Source organism: Giraffa tippelskirchi, chromosome X, assembly GCF_054371585.1.
Source record: "Giraffa tippelskirchi isolate mGirTip1 chromosome X, T2T-mGirTip1v1.2.pri, whole genome shotgun sequence".
Classification (NCBI taxonomy): domain Eukaryota; kingdom Metazoa; phylum Chordata; class Mammalia; order Artiodactyla; family Giraffidae; genus Giraffa; species Giraffa tippelskirchi.
Window position 1 is genome coordinate 127156761 of NC_137289.1, and position 21906 is coordinate 127178666.

Below are 21906 nucleotides of genomic sequence, written 5' to 3' on the forward strand. Positions count from 1 at the left end.
GGAAGCAGGCTGGGTTATTCAGAGAGGCTGGTTGGCACATTCGTCAGGCAGGCAGATCGCTGAAGCAGAGGTAACAATACCCCAAACAGTAGCTTGAATATTGGAAACACGTGATGAGGTAATATTTCCAATACATGTTATTGTGGCAGACCAGGTGACCCACCCAGTGTTTTGAATCTGGGCCAAGAAATGTGGACTGGCAGAAAAGAAGGAGACAATCTCAGGGTTCGGGGTGAGGGTGGGCTAACCTGGGACAGTGAGAATAAGGATGGCACTGGGGTGGTATTACCTCTTAACCCTAAAGAAGTGAAGTGAAAGTCAGTCGTGTCCGACTCTTTGCTACCCCATGGACTACACAGTCCATGGAATTCTCCAGGCCAGAATACTGGAGTGGGTAGCCTTTCCTTTCTCCAGGGGATTTTCCCAACCCAGGGATCGAACCCAGGTCTCCCACATTGCAGGAGGATTCTTTATCAGCTGAGCCACAAGGGAAGCCCAAGAATATTGGAGTGGGTAGCCTATCCCTTCTCCAGGGGATCTTCCTGACCCAGGAATCGAACTGGGGTCTCCTGCATTGCAGGTGGATTCTTTACCAACTGAGCTATCAGGGAAGCCATAAACGTCTCTCATATTATCTTAAAAAGGGAGAGGCAATGGTTGATACATCCAACACTTAGGTACCAAGCAAATATTTTATGTGAATTAACTCACATAGGAGGATTACCTGACAGACACTACTGTCCACGTTTTACAAATAAGGAAACTGAGGCAGAGGTGGCTTGAGTAACTGTCCTGTGAATGACTAAATAATGCCTCCAACGATGTTCATGTCCTAAGCCTCAGCACCTGTGAAGATGTTATCTAACATGATAAAAGGATGTTCTTCAAATATGATTTAATTATGAACTTTGCCATGGAGAGATTATTTGGGATTTTTCTGGATTTGCCCAATGTAATTATAAGGTTCCTTATAAGAGGCAGAAAGGAAATGGAAGCCAGAGGTAGGAGTGATGTGGCCAGGAGCCAGGGAATGTAAGGAGCTTCTAGAAGCTGGAAAAGGCAAGAAAACAGATTCTCCCCTCTGGCCTCCACAAGGAATTTCACCTTGATTTTAGTTCAATGAAACTGATTTCAGACTTCCGGCCTCCAGAACTGTGTGTATGTGTGTGTGTGAAAGTCACTCAGTCATGTCTGACTCTTTGCGACCCCATGGACTGTAGCCTGCCATGCTCTTCTGTCCATGGAATTCTCCAGGCCAGAATACAGGAGTGGGTAGCCATTTCCTTCTCTAGGGGATCTTCCCAACCCAGGGATCAAACCCAGGTGTTCTGCATTGCAGGTGGATTCTTTACTATCTGAGCCACCAGGAAAATTGCCTTAAGTCAACTAAATTGGTGGTAATTTGTTTCAGCAGCAGTAGGAAACTAATACATCGCCCAAGGCCACCAGAGCTTCAAAGTGTCAGGGCCAGAGTTAAAATCAAGGCTATCTGGTGCCAGTGTGAAGATTTAAGCACTGTGTTATATGGCTGCTCACAGGCAGAATAAAATTTCAGGTTGAATGCAAAATAAGTGCCCCCGAGCTTTTCCTCTTATGCTCAGAATTCCACATCTCAGAGAAACTACAACCAACCAACCAAACACACACAGAGAGAGAGAAAGAGAGAAACGTGGGATCCAATATTCACCTGTCCCCTTGCTCCATGTTTTCAGTCATGGACCCAAGAGATGATTAAACAAACTTCCCACTTCAGCGATAAGGAATTTGAGGACTAAGAGATTGTGATTTCAAGTTAACCAGATGGCTGGTGAAGCAATCAGTGGGCAGGTGGTGATGTGGGGCTGCCCATCTCATCGCCTCTAAGGACCTGGAGCAGAGGCCAGTGGCAAGTGAGGACCAAAGGATCCAGGCTTCCTGTGTTTCTCATTATTTGCTTAGAAAAGGTGGGAGGAGAAATGTGCATTGCACATTTAGCCAATATAATATTTCTAGAAGAACTCAAAGTTCTCTCTGTAGCAACTTTTTAGCCCTTTTTGATTATTATATTCCCAAATATTAGCCACTTTTATACCCTGGTCTTCCCCAGCTAAGACAACAACTACGACTGAGTGGGTACTCATGAATATTACTTGAATTGAACAAGAAGTGTATGATAGTATCCTTAGACTAGTGCTTTTTCAGAATTTAACAGGCACACAGATCCTTTGAGAACCTTGTTAAAATGCAGATTCAGAGTCAGAAGGTCTGGTTGGGGCCTGAGATTGGGCATTTCTACCAAGTTAGCCTATGACGCTGATACTGCTGGTCCATGGTCTGTATTTTTCCAAGTCCCTGAAAATGAGACCTCCCTATCCATAAACAAAATGTAAGTCCTGCAAAGTTTGGTGATTTAATGTAAGTGTGCAAAGAAGGCATGGAAATAGATTTTTCCTCTTTTTGGTAACCCTGCCCTTCCAGCAAAGGGAGTCAATGAGACGCCAGAGTTCAGTGGAAAGAGTTGGAACCGTGCCCCCAATACCTGCTCCCTGCGCTCAGCTGTCTTCCAGAGGCGGGGAAGGGTGTAATGAGACAAGGGGGGAAGTGTCCGGGAGCGCCCACGCCTCCTCTCCCCTTCCATTTTCAGCCTGTGAGGTGCATCTGCCCGCTCTGAACCGCGGAGGTCACAGGCGAACACACCCAGCGCCGCGCCCCGCTCCGCGCCTTTGCCCGGGCGGAGACGGCCGACGCGCGTGCGTGCGCGCTCGGTATAAATACATCGCAGGCGGCGGCCACTGGACAGAGCCAGGCTGCGGGCACCGCGGGCCATGGCGGGCGAGGACCACCAGTGGCAGGGCAGCATCCTGTACAACATGCTCATGAGCGCCAAGCAAGTGCAAGCGACCCCTGAGCCGCCCAAGGCACGGGCGGGGGCCGCGTGCTGGGGCTGCTCCTGTGGCTCTGAGCCCCCGGTGGGCAGAGAAGGACTGACCGGTGCGCCGGCCGCGGTGCTCCTGTACCGCTGCTGCTTTTGCGGGGAAGACCATCCGCGGCAGGGCAGCATCCTCTACAACCTGCTTATGAACGCCAAGCAAGCGCAGGAGACTCCGGAGGCGCCCGAGGAAGGACTGGGGGACGCGTGCTGGGGCTGCTCCTGTGGCTCGGAGACCCCGGCGGGCGGAGAGGGGCTGACCGGTGTGCGGACCACGGTGCTCCTGTACCGCTGCTGCTTTTGCGGGGAAGACCACCCGCGGCAGGGCAGCATTCTGTACAGCTTGCTCACCAGCGCCAAGCAGACGCACGTGGCGCCGGAAGCTCCCGAGGCGCGGCCGGGGGGCGCGTGGTGGGACCGCTCTTACAGCGCGCGGAGGCTAGGGGGCCGAGAGGAACTGCGGGGCGGGCGGGCGGGTGCGCTCCCGTGCCGCTGCTGCTTTTGCGGCGAAGACCACCCGCGGCTGGGCAGCCTCCCCTGCCACATGCCCCCGGGTGCCAAGCCGACGGACTTGGCTCGAGAGGCACCGCCGGGGACCCCCTGGTGGGACCCCGCGCATGGCGTGCGGCGGCGGGTGACCCTCAAGAGCCCACAGGTGGTCTGCGAGGCCGCCTCGGCGGGCCTGTTGAAGACGCTGCGTTTCGTCAAGTACTTGCCCTGCTTCCAGGTGCTCCCCTTGGACCAGCAGCTAGTGCTGCTGCGCAGCTGCTGGGCGCCGCTGCTCATGCTGGAGCTGGCCCAGGACCGCTTGAACTTGGAGACGGTGGAGACCTCTGAGCCCAGCCTGCAGCAGGGCATCCTCGCCACCAGGCGGCGGGAGACCGCGGGCGACGAGCCACCGCCCCAACCCCCACTGCCGCCGCACTTCGTCCTGCCGCTGGAGGCCGAGTATTTGCCGTCGGCCGCCGAGGTCCAAACCATCAAGGGCTTCCTTGCCAAGTGCCGGAGCCTGGATATAACTACCAAGGAGTACGCCTACCTCAAGGGGACCGTGCTCTTCAACCCGGGTAAGGGCGCCGGCCTCGGCCCTGGCTTTTCTCCGCAGTACCAACCCCGGGGCACAGACACTCGAAGAGTTTTCAGTTAGGGGAGTTTGGGGGTGCACAAGTGAGGAATCATGACTAACTCAGCAGAGATAGGGGAGTTCCGGAAACCCACTCCTCGTGAGGGGCAGGGAGTGGTGGCTTCAGAAACCCCGCCGAGAGGAGGAGGGGGGCTGTTTGCTAAGGTTTGTACTTGATCTCTCGACACCTTTTTGTTACCACAGAAAAGTTTGTGGATTGGGGGACTTGGCTATACTCCTTGTCAAATCTTTTAAATCCAGTAGCATACCTTTAAAAAAGAAAATAAAGTTTGTGTTCGCTGCAAATTCTGCAACGTCTCTTTGTGAAACTCAGCTCTGAAATTTACCAGGGGCTATTTTGTCGGAGGAAGTCTGTTAAGGCTGGCAAGAAAAGAAACATTTGTTAAGGATCCATAGAGAGACCATCCCCTGGGGGTACTGGCAGGAAGGACACTGGACTCAGTGTTTCTCGTGGGTCTGCCTCTGAGTGGTCATTTTAATGGTCCTAAGTAGTTGAACTATCTCATCATCTAAATGTGACAGGTTAGCAAAGGGATAGGAAAGACATGTTCGGGACTGCAAGCAGGAGTGCTGTTTTAGAGCCTTTAGATACCCTGTGGCTGTTCAGTCGCTAAGTCATTTGGACTCTTGCGACCTGCCAGGCTCCTCTGTCCATGGGATGTCCCAGGCCAGAATACTGGAGCGGGTTGCCATCTCTTTCTCTTAGATACCCTAGAGACCTCCTTGTCAACCCCCTGGGCCTCTCCCCCTTCCTCCATCCCTTTGGCAGATTAGGTGGTCTAGTTGAAAGCGACCTTACTCCAAAGTAAATGGCCACTGAGTTGTGGCACATGAGTCTCCTGGGCCCAGGGGGATGCCCACTGCCCCACACTCTCAGGGTGCCTGTTGGGTGCTGAACACTGCCCCGCTAAGCACAACCAAATCATCCGAGAACATATCCCTGGACAGCCCAGCACTTTGTCTCGAGTCATCTTCGACCAGCATCCTTCCAAGAGGGTCGTAGGTGGGCAGGAAATTTCCAGACAGTTTGAGACGGGATAGTTTTCACCATGCTCCCAATACATCCTTTATCCTGACACCATTCGTCTTGGTGTCCTGTCCTTGGGGTTACGTCCTTGCCTCCTACCTAGCATGTCTGAAGTGGTCAAGAGCAGTATTTAATGGGATGATAATTCAGACCTCACATTTCAGGACTTAGAGACCTCAGCTTATCCCAGTGATCATTATAGGTTACCTTTTGCTTATATCATTGTTTTCCAAACTTGCCTGTGCTCTTGGGGGTGGGGGTCGTTCAAAATCTTTCCAGGTTCCTCTTCTGGAAGTTCTGATTCAGTAGCTCTGGTCCAAGGTTTGCAAATGTGCATCCATAGTAATGGATTCTCAGATGGTTCTTAAGATCGTTGGGAAGATTGTTTTCTTGCTCCTTCAGGCATGTTATTAGACGTCTACCATGTGCTTTGTTCTGCTGGAATTAAAAAGGTAAGACAAGCCCTAAGCTTTCAGAAGTTTACATTCCACTGGCTTACCTTTTCCTTCACCCTGTTTTGCATTCCTTATCCTTCCCCTGGTTTTCTGAATTCTCTCTCAAAGGAGTCTAACCCACCCAAGCTGGGTATGCTTTAAACACAAATATACTTTATCTGGGGAAAAGTACTGCCTGCTAAGGGTGTGGCCTTTCTTTGGTGTTTATCATTTTGTATCCCTTGATCTTCATGTTTAAAAATGTCCCTCCCCCCTCCCATGGAGTCCATCAATCTGCTTTTCTCTTTCCTTAAATTACTTTGAAGGCAGGTCTTGGTGGGGCAACGGGGCCGGGTGGGGGGGAAGCACTTTTAGAGGAGGATGGAGAAAGAGGAGTGTGGTATCAAAGCAGAGAAGAGTAGAGTTCACTAGATGAAGTTTTAATAAACCATGAATTTAGACGTGCTGGAGCTTCTGATTTTTGGTTGTTTCATGCAAGCTTCTTCTGAAACTAGAGGAGCGCAGCGGGCTACAGTCCATGGGGTCACAAGAGAGTTGGACATGACTTAGCAACTAAACAACAAAACAACATGAATGGAATCCCAGCGCAGTAAAATTGGGTCTCAAGCCTGGATAATGAACTGTAGGTAGTAGGGGATGGTAATGCATGGACTGGGGTTATCAGAATTAGAATATGGGTTAGAGATCTTGCTGTATTTTTGTTCTCATTGACCAGATTTGATACTTGCCTATAATAGAAATAACTTGCCTACTGCCAGCATTTTTTTTTTTTAAAGAACCCTGGCTGGTTCTGTTACTCTGACAGTGAGCATGATGCTTTTAAAATACTTTTCTGTTGGATTCATAGAAAATAGGAAGGAAAATGGTTACAATAATCAACACCATTTAAACTGAATGGTAGATTGGTACTTACTTAAATACAAGTTAAAGATTTTACAGTAATATTACCATTGTGTAGGATTAAAGGACTTTTAAAAGCAGCCTCCTCTTTGGAGGGGGAAAACATGTACACCCATAGTGGATTCATGTCAATGTATGGCAAAACAAATACAATATTATAAAGTTAAAAAATAGAAAATAAACTAATAAAAAAAAAGCAGCCTCCTCTTACCACCCTCTTTATAAAGCTTACAGGCATTTAATCTTCCCTGCATTGTATTTCATTCTATTTTACTTGGGTCTCAGGCTGTACTGCAAGAAGGTCATGCAGCCTCTATTTGAAAAGTTACTTTTGCACCATGCTGCAATCAATGATGTTTTCATGCTTACTCTTCAACCCTTTAGTGGCTGTAAGACAATGCTTTCAAAGATTGCTTACTTTAAAATGTTTTTTTAAAGAGCCTTTTGGAATGCTTGTTAGAATCCATTTTTAAAATATTTTTTTGATGTGGACCATTTTTAAAGTCTTTATTGAATTTGTTACAATACTGTTTCTGTTTTGGTTTTTTGGCCAGAGGCATGTGGGATCTTAGCTCCACAACCAGGGATCAAGCCTGCACACCCCTGCACTGAAAGGCAAAGTCTTAATCACTGGACCACCAGGAAAGTCCTTGGAATCACTTTTTTAAAAACCTTCCCCAATACAGAAATCATGGTACAATGAACTAAGTGGCCAGTATTAACTCTTAAATTATTATGGGACTCCAGACTAAAATCAGCCTGCAGGCAAATTAAAATGAGACTGTCAGTCATAGTTGGCAGCTGTGAAGCCCACCACCATGGGCTGTAATCATTACAATGGTGGGAAATTCAAGGGAGGATGGTGAAATATTAGCTGGCAAAACTTCTCACCTTTATGCTAAGGCCCATTTCCTACAGGTAAAAGGTAAGGCGCACACTTCTTGAAGTAATTTTAATGTCTTTGTATGTGTACAGAGAGTGAACTGGAGCAGTGCTATTCATTAAACTATATTCAACTGTCCTACTGAATTAAATATGCATTTGGGTCAGGACCAGCAGTTTTTGAATATGAGCATACAAACATAGTGACTATTAAAATAAGTCACATGATGTTTCCTTCTTGGAGGCTTTGCTCCTGAAATCTTAGAACTGGTTTGGCACTTTATCTTTGTTGAAAAGAACTTTTAACCAGGAAGCTTGAGCACTTTTTTAATTGGTGTGTGTATGTGCTCAATTGCTTCAGTTGTGTACAACTGTTTGTAACCCCATGACTGTATCCTGCCAGGCTCCTCTGTCCATGGGATTTCCCAGGCAAGAACACTGGAATGGGTTGTCATGTCCTTCTCCAGGGGATCTTCCCAACCTGGGGATCTTCCCAACCCAGGGACCAAACTCGAGTCTCCTGCACTCGCAGGTGGATTCTTTACCACTGAGCCACCTGGGAACCCCCCCACTCCCATCCCTAAATATCATTTGTTGTTCAGTTGCTTAGTCGTGTCCAATTCTTTGTGACCCCATGGACTGCAGCACGCTAGGCTCCTCTGTCCATGGGATTTCCCAGGCAAGAATGCTAGAGTGGGTTGTCATTTCCTCAAGGAGGCAAAAGGATCTATTGAAAAAGCTAGTCAAGGGTTCTGAGTGAGTGTTTCTAAACAAGAGATTTTCCGCCCTTTTTCTCCTGCAGACCTGCCAGGCCTGCAGTGCGTGAAGTACATCCAGGGACTTCAGTGGGGAACTCAACAGATACTGAGCGAACACGTCAGGATGACACATGGGGTGTACCAGGCCAGGTTCGCCGAACTGAACAGTGCCCTCTTCCTTCTGAGATTCATCAGCGCTAACACCCTGGCCGAACTGTTCTTCAGGCCCATCATTGGCGCAGTCAGTATGGATGATATGTTGCTGGAGATGCTCTGTGCAAAGTTGTGAAGGCACGCAGGCCACACATGTGCCGTTCACCATGAAGCACAATGGAGCAGCTCTGGGCAGAAGTGTAAAATAAAGTTTCTTATTATTTTTACACACAGTATTTTTGTAGTCCGTTAAAGAAAAACTCTAGTTACAGACGACTAGAAAACCCTCTGTTCCGTGCTGCGTCACTGCAAAGGAAAGTGTTTCCCAACAGGGAACGCATCTCTGTACATCTTTTAAAGACAGAGCAGGTGGTTTGCACTCATACACTATTTTTATCACAGTCTCTCCATTGAACCTGCTGAAATCAAATTTGGAACATTAAGTTATAATGTTAAGGTGTTAACCACTCATTTGGTTGCGAAAAGGTTCATCAGGGTTTAAGGACAGCTTCAAAAAATACTAAACACCTAGGCAATGTAAACAAAAATTACTTTTGTAGGTTTGCTCTGTCTCTTTGCCAGTCCCATTAGCTGTGGGGAAGACTGTCTTTGTACAAAGTCAAGTGGAAATCTCTGATCAGAGAGGTACCTGAAAGTGAAATAGGAGGTTTTTCAGAGTTTTAGTGTGGGATTTTTCTGTACACAGTAAATAAAGTTCAAGAAACTTATATTCTATAAGGAGGCTCTATAGTTCCCAGAAAATCAACATCATTCTAAATCCGCAATTTTATCTCACCTTTTAGATGCATTACATATATAACTGTCACATTGAATGAGCATGGTATGAAATATAAAGTGACTCTATTGTTGGCTCCTGCTGCCCCTTTAAATGCAATCAATGAAACTAGTTCTTCTTGTCCCTGGATAAAATTTAGGGAACTAAATGTTTATTCACATAGGTAATAAATTGCTCATCAGTGATTAATATATCTAGTCCAGGTTAATAACCCATTGCAAGGGCTCTTGAAATTTCTTTTGTGCAAACTTCTTTGGCAGTGTGATACATCTATGGACATCTTAGAATAAGGCTCTTGATAATGCAGCAAATAAAATACTGAGGATTCCAAAGAAAATGAGTTGTATCAAAAGATAGTATTAAGAAAGTTAAACTTTCTGCTGTACAGCAGAGTGACTCAGGTATACACAGATACATTCCTTTTTATACTCTTCTCCATTATGGTTTATCCCAGGACATTAAATACAGCTCCCTTTGCTATTTAATAGAAACTTGTTGTCCATCCATCCTATAAACCAACTACACTTCAATAAAAACATTAGATTTTTAAAAAATATTTTGAAATGTATGAAACGTATGTTCCTTTACACATTAAAAAAACCATCTAGTGGCAGGTCTCATATCTAAATTTTAGGGCAGTGATCAATACAATTGAAATTTCAAAATGATCTACATCTATAATGTGATAAGAAAATATTTGAGATGCACTTTGGTGACTGTGTTGGGAGGCCCCAAGATCACCATCCCACTCAGGGATCTGCCAGGTCTCGTGGGCCTCTGCCTATAGTTGTCTTTAGGGCTAAGACTTACACAGAGATGTGGTAAGGATATACAGGCAGATCGTAAAGGGAAAAGCCACAGGCAGAGCCTGGGGGAATCCACATGTAGGGTTCCTTTTGCTCTCCCCCTCCCTTGGGGGATCACAAGCAGGCTTTTCCTAGCAATAAAAATTCAGCAATGTGTGTGTGGTATCTCTGCCCACAGAAGCCCTGTGAGACTCAGAATTTAGGGTTTCTCTTGAGGGCTAGTCACATGGTCACCCTTGACCTAAGAGGAACCAAAATCCCAAATACACAGAAAAGAAGCAGGGGCTCAGCATAAACCCCATTGTTGGCATCAACTGTCTAGGCCCAGAGAGCCACTCCTACGAGTTAGGGAAAGGAGGGAAGAGAACACTCCCTAAACCAAAGTTCCCAGATGTCAGCCAAGGGCCAACCCTGCAAGCAGGTCCTTCTAGATAGCAGTCTCACTCTTGCTCTGTGAACTTGTCTTCACAATCCACTCCTTTGGCCCTTGGCTGAGGAGTCTTTACAGAATTATGATCAGTAGAACCCAACACATCAGGGAGAGGCCAACCTGTAGAAGTGATCTCCACCAAGCCAGTTAAGGCACATCCCATTACCCAAAAAGGTCTATCTTAGAAAGCCAAGGGCCTTCCTCTATTAACTTTCTGCCTGAACCTTTTTTTTTTTAAAGTTGGCCAGAGATATCAATTCAGGGCCCAGCATAGCTCTGGCCAGGAAGGAGAGGCTAAACCCAAAGCCCTGCAGTGTCACAGTCGTCAGGGCACATATCCAAGACATTCAATCCCTGACTGCACATGTGTCCCCTGGAAACAGAATTTCTGATGTTCTGGCACACCACAGAGGACATGCATGGGGCGGGCAGGATAAGCTCATAGTGTCCCCAGAGTGGCTTCCCACCATGGTTCCTCTTGTCCTCTGGTTCTCAAACTGTGTGATTCAGAAGTTATTCAGTTCAGTCCTTGCTCTCAGAGGGACTGCCTGAGGCGGTCTATTCCAAAGTTTTGCCGGGGTCGCTGGTTCATCACCTGCCAAAGGGTGAACTGCATTTGGAAGTAGTGAGTGGGGACCGCAAAAGAGGTGGGCCCTCTCACAGTCACAGTCATAAGCCATCTGGGCATGGCTGCCCATCTGAATCTAGCTCACTCCCACAGCAGCTTGCTAGGTAGCCCAAAGGAATATTTTTTCTTCAGAAGAGCATAAAGCTCCCAGAAGCAGTTCTGAAAAGCAAAGATCCTGAATGCCTCAGCCCCGCCCTGCGCCTACTTAGGCGTTGAAGGTTTTTTGTTGTTCTACATCTCCACTGTTACAAGATCTGTGAGCCCAAACACCAATCCTAACTTTACACTTTTTCCTAACTAGTTCTTTTTGGTCCAGACCTTTCGCTTGCAAGAGGGACACAAGCATTTTCACAGAACATTTTTACAACTGAAACAAAAAGACACATCATATTCAGGAACTGATCAGGGTGAAATTGAAACCAAGTCCGACTAAAACCAAGTGCCCTTACCAAGTTTATGATTACTCTCTCCATCCAAAACTTTATTTCCTTTCTTGTCCCCTCTGACCTCAATCCTGTGCTAACTGAACACTAATCAACCAGTTAGATGACTAAAATTGCTGTTGTTAGTAACATCATTAATGTAATAAAACTTCTATTATAAATATTATCATTAATGTACAAATTCAGCTTATTTCTCCAGGGCAAAATGAGCTCACAGACCCCTGAGCCATGGTCTACCTGGCCAGTGATTCATAAACCAGAGACATCCTGACTCCCAAAACCATGGTTCAGAAATGGTCATAAGACAATGATTAATCCCAGCCTTTGTTTCTTCCCTTTAAAACATCCCTAAAGATGTGGTACATATATGCAATGGAACTCTACTCATTCATAAAAAAAATGAAATAATGCCATTTGCAGCAATATGGATGGAACTAGAGATTATCATACTAAGTGAAGTAAGTCAGACAGAGAAAGACAAATACCATATGATATCCCTTACATGTGGAATCTAAAATATGACACAAAAAAGATCTTATCTAAGAAATAGAAAGACTCACAGCATAGAGAACAGACTTGTAGTTGCCAAGGTGGGTGGGGATGGATTGGGAGTTTGGGATTAACAGATACAAACTATTATATATAGAATGGATAAACAACAAGGTCCTACTGTGCAGCACAGGAAACTATATTCAATATCCTGTGATAAACCATAATGGAAAAGAATATGAAAAAGAATACGTGTGTGTATATATATATATATATATATATATACACACACATACATACTCTGGTGGCTCAGACAATAAAGAAGCAATGCAGGAGACCTGGGTTCAATTCCTGGGTTGAGAAGATCCCCTGGAGGAGGGCATGGTAACCCACTTCAGTATTCTTGCCTGAAGAATCCCCATGGACAAAGGAGTCTTGTGGGCTACAGTCCATGGGGTCACAAAGAGTTGGATGTGACTGAGCACAGCACAATGGGTAGCTGAATCACTTTGCTATACAGCAGAAATTAACGCAACATTGTAAATCAACTATACTTTAATAAAATAAATTAAAAAATAAAACATCCCTAACTCAAAGACCAAGTTGGACAGGATCTGAGGCTTGTCTCCTACTTCCTTGTGTGTGTGTGTGTGTGTGTGTGTGTGTGTGTGTGTGTGTGTGTGTGTGTGTGTTAGTCACTCACTCATGTCCAAGTCTTTGCAACCCCATGGACTATAGCCCACCAGGCTCCTCTGTCTAGACAAGAATACTGGAGTGGGTTGCCATTCCCTTCTCCAGGGGATCTTCCTAACCCAGGGATCAAACCTCAGTCTCCTACATTGCAGGTAGATTCTTTACCATCTGAGCCACCAGGGAAGGCCACTCCCTTGATTGGCATCCTACAAATAAACTCTTACTTTCCTGCAAACACCCACTGTCAAGAGTTTGGGTTTCTGTGCCATGGGCACATGAGCCTTTGCTTGATAACAAAAGTCTGATTTTTTAACATTTGAAAAAATGGATTCATATACCTCCCCATTCCCCCATGCCTCTTGCCCTGATCATTTATCTGGTGAGCAGCCTAGAAAAGATCAAACCCTTTGTGAAGACTGCTGCACTGAATGGTCCAAGGGCCTTCTTAAAGCCTGGGCAGCAGGAGAAAGGTGAGGGAAGTGCAGTCAGGTTGTCAGTCCACCGCTGCAAATTGCAGCTAATCTGGGAAAGCAGAACACAAGTCAACAGCAGTGAGGCCTCTCTCCTTACCATCCTGCCCTGCACAGGGGTTCCAGAGTCGGATCTGCCAGTTGGGCAGAGGGGTCCCCATGAGTGCCCTTGCACAATCTGTAGCTTTCAGCAGGAAGCACAAGTGAGGAATGCCATCAAGCTCTGCATCTGAACTACAGAGCACCTGCAGCTCTATTTCAAATGGGCCCCTTGAAGAATCACCCTCACTCTGGGGAATCCGTAAGTGACCCAGCTGGTCCAGCCAGCATCCAGATGTTTTCAGAGCTAGGACTCCACAGAGTGGTGTGCTACTGTTAGGACCCCACAGAGTAGAGTCCTACTGTTTTGATGACTATAGCTTTGTAGAGTAGTCTGAAGTCAGGGCACTTGATTCTTCCAGCCCTGATTGTCTTATTCAAAATTGCTTTGGCTATTTGGGGTCTTTTGTATCTCCACACAAAGTTTCCGATTTTTTTGTTCTAGTTCTGTGGAAAATGCCATTGGTAATTTGATAGGGATTGCAATGAATCTGTAGATTGCCTTGGGTAGTATAGTCATTTTGACAATATTGATTCTTCCAACCCAGGAACATGGTATATCTTTCCATTTGTGTCATCTTTGATTTATTTCATTAGTGTCTTATAGTTTTTGGAGTACAGGTCTTTTTTCTCCTTAAGTAGGTTTATTCCTAGGTATTTTATTCTTGTTGATGTGGGGTAAATGGAATTGTTTCTTGAATTTCTTTTCCTGATCTTTCATTGTTAGTGTATAGAAATGCAACAGACTTCTCTGTGTTAATTTTATAGCCTACAACTTTACCAAATTCATTGATGAGCTCTAGTAGTTTTCTAGGAGTGTCCTAAAATAAATGTCTAGCAGTTCCAGAGTCTGAGTCCCATTCATTGAGCCTGTATCTGCTTTCAGCTGAACACAACTCAATACTGACCATGAAACAGCCCATAGCAGGCAGTATCAGGTTTCAGCTTGGAGTCAGGTCCAGGCAGTTAGGACCTGTGAATTCAGCATATCAAAAATGCCAGCGGGTTTTTCTCAGCAGTAGCAAAGCAGAGACACTGTAGGGCCAGACACCTGTGTCCCAAGTCCAAGGGGCAAGCCAGGCTTTCCCAAGCACTTTTCACCCTGTCAGTCTTAGAGTTCAAGTTGACCTACGCAAAAATAAACACATCAGGGCAGAAAATTATCAGCCTCTACGGGGTCAGAAATCTGATTTTACGAGAGCTCCATTAGCAAAATAAAAACTGCTGTCTAAAATTCGAAGTATGTATCTTCATCTGAAAACTTCCCTTTCCCTAAAGACTCCCACTGGCAAAATCACAGCAAAAAAACCATCAGTTAGAGACTTGATTCCAATACTAAGAGTTTCAATTCCAACCTGCCCATGGCTGGCAGATAGCAAGGGAGCTGTGTCCCAGTAACACTTTTTTTTCCTTTGCTGTTTTCCCTGGTGGAGATGACCCCTCTAGCATTTATGAAATTAAACACGTACAACAGTTTCCATCAGTTTTTATCATACATCTAGATGCCATAGCCACAAAATGCAAAGCTGTGATTTAAAATTCCTTTTCTTTCTCATGCCAAGTTTACTCGAAGCCCTAGCAGTAAATTTACCATTTACACCCTTCACATCACAGCTGCCAGGAGAAGCCAGCTGGAGTGCAAGGGGAGGGAAGGGGAGAGCTGCAGTAGCAGCTACAGGCTGAAGAAAAGACTAGAGTGGCTCTTTATCTTTCTTTTTTTCCTCTGGTTTATCTAAAGCCTTGTTTCAACTCTGGGAGCTTATTTAGGCATTCCCCCCTCCCCTACCCCCTGCTTAGAGCCATGAACAGGTACAAACTCACTTCTGTGCTTGGGCCCTGTCTCCCCCTGCCCAGAGGAGGGACAGTGAGCAAAGTCTAAGGATGGATCTATAATGTCGACACTTCATAGGGGGCTGTTACCTCTAACCACGAACAGCCACTTAGCTGCTGCTTCATACCATAGGTAACTTTATAGCCACCCAGGTACCAGACTCTTGCCATTCCTTGTCCTACTCTTTTTATTTCTCCCCGAATAACACTATAGCTGAATTTTAGTGAATTTGAGTCATTCTAGCAAATTCCACCCTTGTGTAGGAGGTCCCCTAGACCACTGCAGTTGTTTCCTTAAAGTCAATGTATTGACTCACGTTGAAAGGGGCAGTACCTCTGACACTCCACCTTTGCGTTGCCCTCAGCATGCAAATGGTACCCCCAAACATTCCTTTCTCCTTTCCAACTTCCATACTTTTATACACACTTGATATGTCTGAGGGACTAACAATCAGGTGAACTTTACAGTTCTTGCATGGTGATTTTAAACCTCATTCAGTATCTTGTTTTCATTTGAATGCAGAGTTCCCAAGAATAGCAAGTCAAGTGGGCCTTAGGGAAGCATCACTACAAACAAAGCTAGTGGAGGTGATAGAATTCCAGTTGAGTTCTTTCAAATCCTGAAAGATGATGCTGTGAAAGTGCTGCACTCAATATGCCAGCAAATCTGGAAAACTCAGCAGTGGCCACAGGATTGGAAAAGGTCAGTTTTCATTCCAATCCCAAAGAAAGGCAATGCCAAAGAATGCACAAACTATCACACAATTGCACTCATCTCGCACACTAGAAAATAATGCTCAAAATTCTCCAAGCCAGGCGTCAACAGTACCTGAACCATGAACTTCCAGATGTTCAAGCTGGATTTAGAAAAGGCAGAGGAACCAGAAGTCAAATTGCCAACATCTGTTGGATCATTGAAAAAGCAAGAGAGTTCCAGAAAAACATCTACTTCTGCTTTATTGACTATGCCAAAGCCTTTGACTGTGTGGATCACAACAAACTGTGGAAAATTCTGAAAGAGATGGGAATACCAGACCACCTGACCTGCCTCCTGAGAAACCTGTATGCAGGTCAAGAAGCAACAGTTAGAACGGGACATGAGACAACAGACTGGTTCCAAATCAGGAAAGGAGTACGTCAAGGCTGTGTATCGTCACCCCGCTTATTTAACTTATATGCAGAGTACATCATGCAAAATGCTGGGCTGGATGAAGCACAAACTGGAATCAAGATTGCTGGGAGAAATATCAATAACCTCAGATATGGAGATGACACCACACTTATGGAAGAAAACGAAGAACTAAAGAACCTCTTGATGAAAGTGAAACAGGGGAGTGAAAATGTTGGCTTAAAACTCAACATTCAGAAAAAAGATCATGGCATTCAGTCCCATCACTTCATGGCGAATAGATGGGGAAGCAATGGAAATAGTGTCAGACTTTATTTTTCTGGGCTCCAAAATCACTGCAGATGGTGACTACAGCCATGAAATTAAAAGATGCTTACTCCTTGGAAGGAAAGTTATGACCAACCTAGACAGCATATTAAAAAACAGAGACATTACTTTGCCAACAAAGGTCCATCTAGTCAAGGCTATGGTTTTTCCAGTGGTCATGTATGAATGTGAGAGTTGGACTATAAAGAAAGCTGAGCGCCGAAGAATTGATGCTTTTGAACTGTGGTGTTGGAGAAGACTCTTGAGAGTCCCTTGGACTGCAAGGAGATCCAACCAGTCCATCCTAAAGGAGATCAGTCCTGGGTGTTCATCGGAAGGACTGATGTTGAAGCTGAAACTCCAGTACTTTGGCCACCTCATGCAAAGAGTTGACTCATTGGAAAAGACCCTAATGCTGGGAAGGATTGGGGGCAGGAGAAGGGGACAACAGAGGATGAGATGGTTGGATGGCATCACTGACTCGATGGACATGGGTTTGGGTGGACTCCAGGAGTTGGTGATGGACAGGGAGGCCTGGCGTGCTCCGGTTCATGGGGTCGCAAAGTGTTGGACACGACTGAGCGACTGAACTGAACTGAAGACTACTTTTGTTTTTTGGCTGTGGCTAAATCTGCTGGTTCCTATGTTGTCATTGTACAGTTACTAACGGACCCATTTTTACAAACCAGAATTTGGGACCAGAGGTATGATTGAGAGTTGTCAGTTTGTACACATGTTTATATGAAAAATCTTATGAAGATATAAAATGTAAAGTAAAAAAATTAATTCTGTGTTTGACAATTCACCTTAATTGAAAAGAAAAATAAAATTAAATGAAATATGGTCCATTTGGAAAGTACCAAACATATGGTTCTGTAACACATACTTTTTTCCTTTATAGCCAAATCTTTTTGATGCTCTCAGGACCAGACTTTACCTTTCCTAATTTAGTCACAATCCTTGTTTAGCTAAGGACTTTGAAGCTATTTCATGCTTCAGTGCAGAAAGGTAATTAATATTAGGATTTTGACATTTAAAAACACACATAGAGGTTTTAATAACATTGATGTAATTACAGTGCTTTAAGTGGTTATTGCTTTCTTACCTCCATGATGCAATTGTAATCGAGTCTGATGCTACTATTATCATTGCTTTTTAAATTATAAACAAGGGAATTGTCACTGTGGAAAATGAATCCTAATTCAAATTAGGCATAACGTGGAGAATATGAAATACAAGGAAACTTGCTTCCTTGGCTTCCTTTCTTCCTGATACAAAATAAAAATGATTACTTTTAATTAGTCCCCAACCCACTCATACATATATCTGGCTAAATACTAGAAATTATTTATTTGGGCATCATAGAGGAGACATTTAAACAGTAGATGAGTGATAGATAAATCCTTCTAATCAATTGCATGACTGATTGAATCTATGGTTTCATAATTAGAGAATGGCATTTTTCACTGTTCATACCCAAAACACGAAAGTGAAAAGTGAAAGTGTTAGTTGCTCAGTTGTGTCTGACTCTTTGCGACGCTATGGGCTGTGGCTCATCAGGTTTCTCTGTTTATGGAATTCTCCAGGCAAGAATACTGGAGTGGGTTGTCATTCCCTTCTCTAGGGGATCTTCCTAACCCAGGGATTGAACCTGGGTCTCCTATATTGCAGGTCAATTCTTTTTAGTCTCAGCCACCAAGGAAGCCCACCAAAAAATAACAAAGTGAAATTAAATCCACTGGTTTGTAGACAGTTTAACTACTTTTATAAATATTAACACAGTATTATGGGGTCTGTATGCAGACTACAAATACTTATATTTATATGAATTGGATCACTTTTAAGGCATATTCTCTTTGCTTTACCATGATTCATGCAACTACTTATTATCTTATTAGTTAGTGTTAGTGTTAGTTGCTCAGTCGTGTCTGACTCTTTGTGACCCCAAGGACTGTAGCCCACCAGGCTCCTCTGAAACTCCTCCTCCAGAACACTGGAGTGAGTTGCCATTTCCTTCTCCAGGGGATCTTCCTTACCCAGGGATGGAACCCGGGTCTCCTGCATTGCAGGCAGATTGTTTACCATCTGAGCTACCAGGGAAGCCTATTGTCTTAAAGTATTCCTATTTTATTCATGTTGGTTATTTCTGGGCGTCTAAGATTTTGGGAAGTATTACTCTTGAGTGAGAGGATGACAGAAAACATATACATGTTATATTGGCCATTATATTAAAATTAAACGGTTGGACACCTAAATTAGATTCATCATATATGTGAATGTGCCAGTTAATCACTTCTTGACACAACCTCAACTTCCTTGCCTTGGTTTGTGATATGAGGCACACCCTCTAAATATTTCTTTTTGGCCAGGGACACAATGTTTATTTCAACAATAGAAAAAGCTTAAGGGACACTGCGAAGCAACAGCAGGTGGAAGGCACTTTCCTTCCGGATCTGGCACTTTATTATTGATCACTGGAGCCTAGGGACTCTCACAGATCAGCTCCAGTCAGCTTCACTCTCAAGCCACACTCTCCCCACTCAGTGCCCCACTAGCTGTGCTGTGTGCCCTCTGGCAAGTTTCTTTGACCATGGAGGATGTCTGTTCCTGCCTTCTTCCGGGAGATCTGGACCTCAGCCTTGGGAGGGCCCTCTGCTAAATTACTGTTCTTATATTCTCAACTCTTCTCACTCTAGATATTGTAATCATTGGTTTCAAAACTTGCTATCCCAAGACCCCTTTGTGTCTTCTTTTATCCCATTTAGGGTTTAACTCCTTTGTATTCATGATTAATTTGTTATGCTAATCTTCCCTATTCAAATTATTGGTGCTGTTTCTGCTTCCTCCCTAGAACCACACATATATAATGAGCAACTAAGGTCTAGAAAATTTGATTCCCTAAGATGCACCAAAAATTGTTATAGGCAAGTTAACAGAGTGTTCTAGAAAATATAAATTGAAGCATGATCTATTGTGTGCCAAGTTTCAATTCTGTGTGCATGAATTGAGGCTTGTTTCTATATATTATTTAATATCAATAGACTTTAATGAATCCTAAAGGCTGACTTTATCATAAGGAGAAAGCTGAAAACCAGAACCATGGATTTTCAGCCTAAGATATCTGAAGTTACGCTGAGCAATGACTTGAAGAAAAGTCAGTCTCCATGGATGCACACAAAATACATAGAAAACCATGTAGGCAGGACCTTTCCCTCAGTCATCATTTAGCCAACACAACGCCAGGAAGTTACAACTGGGTGGGCTTGGTGTCCTTTGTTCTCAAAACACTTTTTTTCTCTTTGTATATATGTAAGGATTTGCAGATCAATAAGCATTTTGATTTCAGCATGCAATTACATTCTCTTTGCTTGAATTCCTCTGAGTTATGCACAAGGCTTCCTGCTTTGACACCACTGTGTATTTGTTTTTCTGCTCTGATTTCAATGCATGCTGATGGCAAGTTAAATTACCAAAAACCTTAGTCTTTAATTCCATCAAGATGTGGATGTCAAAGAAAAGTAAAGATACAAATTAAGATGGTGCTAGGAAACTTGAGCCTCCCTCTACAGGAGAGTCCTCTTATAATTTTGGGGGAGGATTGGGGTCTGGATATAAGTTGAGTGTATGATACAAGGATGCATTAAGACAGCACCGTAAACTCGTCTGCTGACAGTGCATATGAAGACTTGACTAGAAAACTTCCATTAATAGGATCACCGATATAAACAAATTTTAACAAATGGTAAAACTGCTTTCCATATTAAGGTGGCCATGTAAACCAGGTATTTCCAACTTCAAAATGGTAGGGGTTTTGTGAGATCAGGCAAGGGCTTTAAGGTCAGCAAGTAATGAAAGCAAGTAACATCAGAGTTCAACTCAATCCAAATAATATATACTGATTTTCTATAATGTGCAACGTACTGTGCCCTCAAGAAGATTAATATTTGGGACATCTACAGTGGTCCAGTGGTTAAACATCTGCCTGCCAATACAGGAGACGTGGGTTCAATCCCTAATTTTGGAAGATCCCACATGCTGCAGGGCAACTAAGCCCGTGTGCCACACTATTGAGCCTGTGTTCTACAGCCCTGGAGCCACAACTACTGAGCCCACACACCTAGAGCCCTTTTTCCACAACAAGAGAAGCCATCACAATGAGAAGCCCATGCACTGCAGTTAGAGAAAAGCCCGAGCAGCAACAAAGACCCAGCACAGCCAAAATTACATAAATAAAATCTTTTTTTTTTAAAGAAGATTAGTATTTGATGGGCAGACAAATAGTTCATCCTGAAGCATTTCACTATTGACGCTTTACACCTACACAATAATCCACAACTACTGCATTTTGAGTGATCAGGCTAGAAATAAATCATTTTCCGATAGACTTGCCTTATTTTTCCTTTTGCTGCGCACCTCCAATTTTTATCAATGATTTTACTCTAGCCAAGGGCAAAGTAGAGCAGGAAGTTGAATAATTCTGAAAAACTGTATTTCAAAGCTTGTTCATTTGCAAATATTCAGATATTTTTCTTACTCCCATTTTTGTTTCACCAGTTAATGCTCTTTGTCAACAGTGAACTGGTAATCGGTGAAAGATGTAAACCCAAGCACTAGGCCATTTAGATTGAATAATTTTGACCATACTGTGTTGATGGCATTTTTACAACCATCAGCTCCTTCTGAAAATTCTTTTACTCTAGAAATATATTTTGGCCATGCTGTGGAGCATGTGGAATCTTAGTTTTCCAACCAGGGATTGAACCCAGGCCCCCGATACTGGGAGCAAAGAGTCTTAACCACTGGACCACCAGGGAAGTTCCATCAGCTCCATCTTAATAGAGGACAATTATTTACTTAACAAACACTTACTTAGCATTTATATGCCATACAGCAGTATTCTCAAGGCTAGATTATTTGCCCAAATCTTAGGAGGCAAAATCCTATGAGAGGCCTTTCACTGATTAATACCTCTTTCCTTCAAGATACAGATGTGTGAAAGGTTAAGTGAAATTCTTTCCTGGAGGCACCTCGCACTGCCTCCACATTATTCCAGAGGTATTCATTTCATTTAACAAATTAAACTATAAATTAGAGGACTTAAAGTAGTTTTTAAAGACTTTAGGAATGGCAAGGCTTTAAGGTCTCTTCTGTTACCCTGGAAAAGTACAAGTCACCAATTCAGATCATCAGATATAATTTGGCCTCATTTTTGGGCTTCCCTTCTGGCTCAGCTGGTAAAGAATCTGCCTGCAATGCAGGAGACCTGGGTTTGATCCCTGGGTTGGGAAGATCCCCTGGAGAAGGGAAAGGCTACCCACTCCAGTATTCTGGCCTAGAGAACTCCACGGACTATATAGTCCATGGGGTCGCAAAGAGTCAGACACCACTGAGCGACTTTCACTTCACTTCACTTCACTTTTGGGATATCTAAACCCACTTATAAAAAACAAGAGTCTCATGCTTTATCTACAGAGCTAGCCAGGCAACTGTCCATTAACAGATGAATGGATGAAGAAATGCATACAACTGAATATTATTCAGCTTCAAAAAAGAACATAAT

At 44.1% G+C, this 21906-nt stretch overlaps 1 protein-coding gene across 1 annotated transcript; it reads left to right on the forward strand.

Moving 5' to 3' along the window:
- The first annotated feature begins 2777 nt into the window (after window positions 1–2777).
- Window positions 2778–8460, forward strand: NR0B1 (nuclear receptor subfamily 0 group B member 1). The gene is made up of 2 exons (XM_081564369.1): window positions 2778–3975; window positions 8119–8460. Exons 1-2 carry the CDS (start codon window positions 2805–2807, stop codon window positions 8361–8363), a joined length of 1416 nt encoding a protein of 471 aa, XP_081420495.1. The 5' UTR covers window positions 2778–2804; the 3' UTR covers window positions 8364–8460.
- The last annotated feature ends 13446 nt before the right edge of the window (window positions 8461–21906 follow it).

Excerpts from the sequence above, each read along its gene's own strand:
- NR0B1 (XM_081564369.1), top strand. The coding sequence starts at position 2,805 with ATGGCGGGCGAGGACCACCAGTGGCAGGGCAGCATCCTGTACAACATG. Across the intron at positions 3,976-8,118 it reads GACCGTGCTCTTCAACCCGG|ACCTGCCAGGCCTGCAGTGC; the intron begins GTAAGGGCGCCG and ends TTTCTCCTGCAG.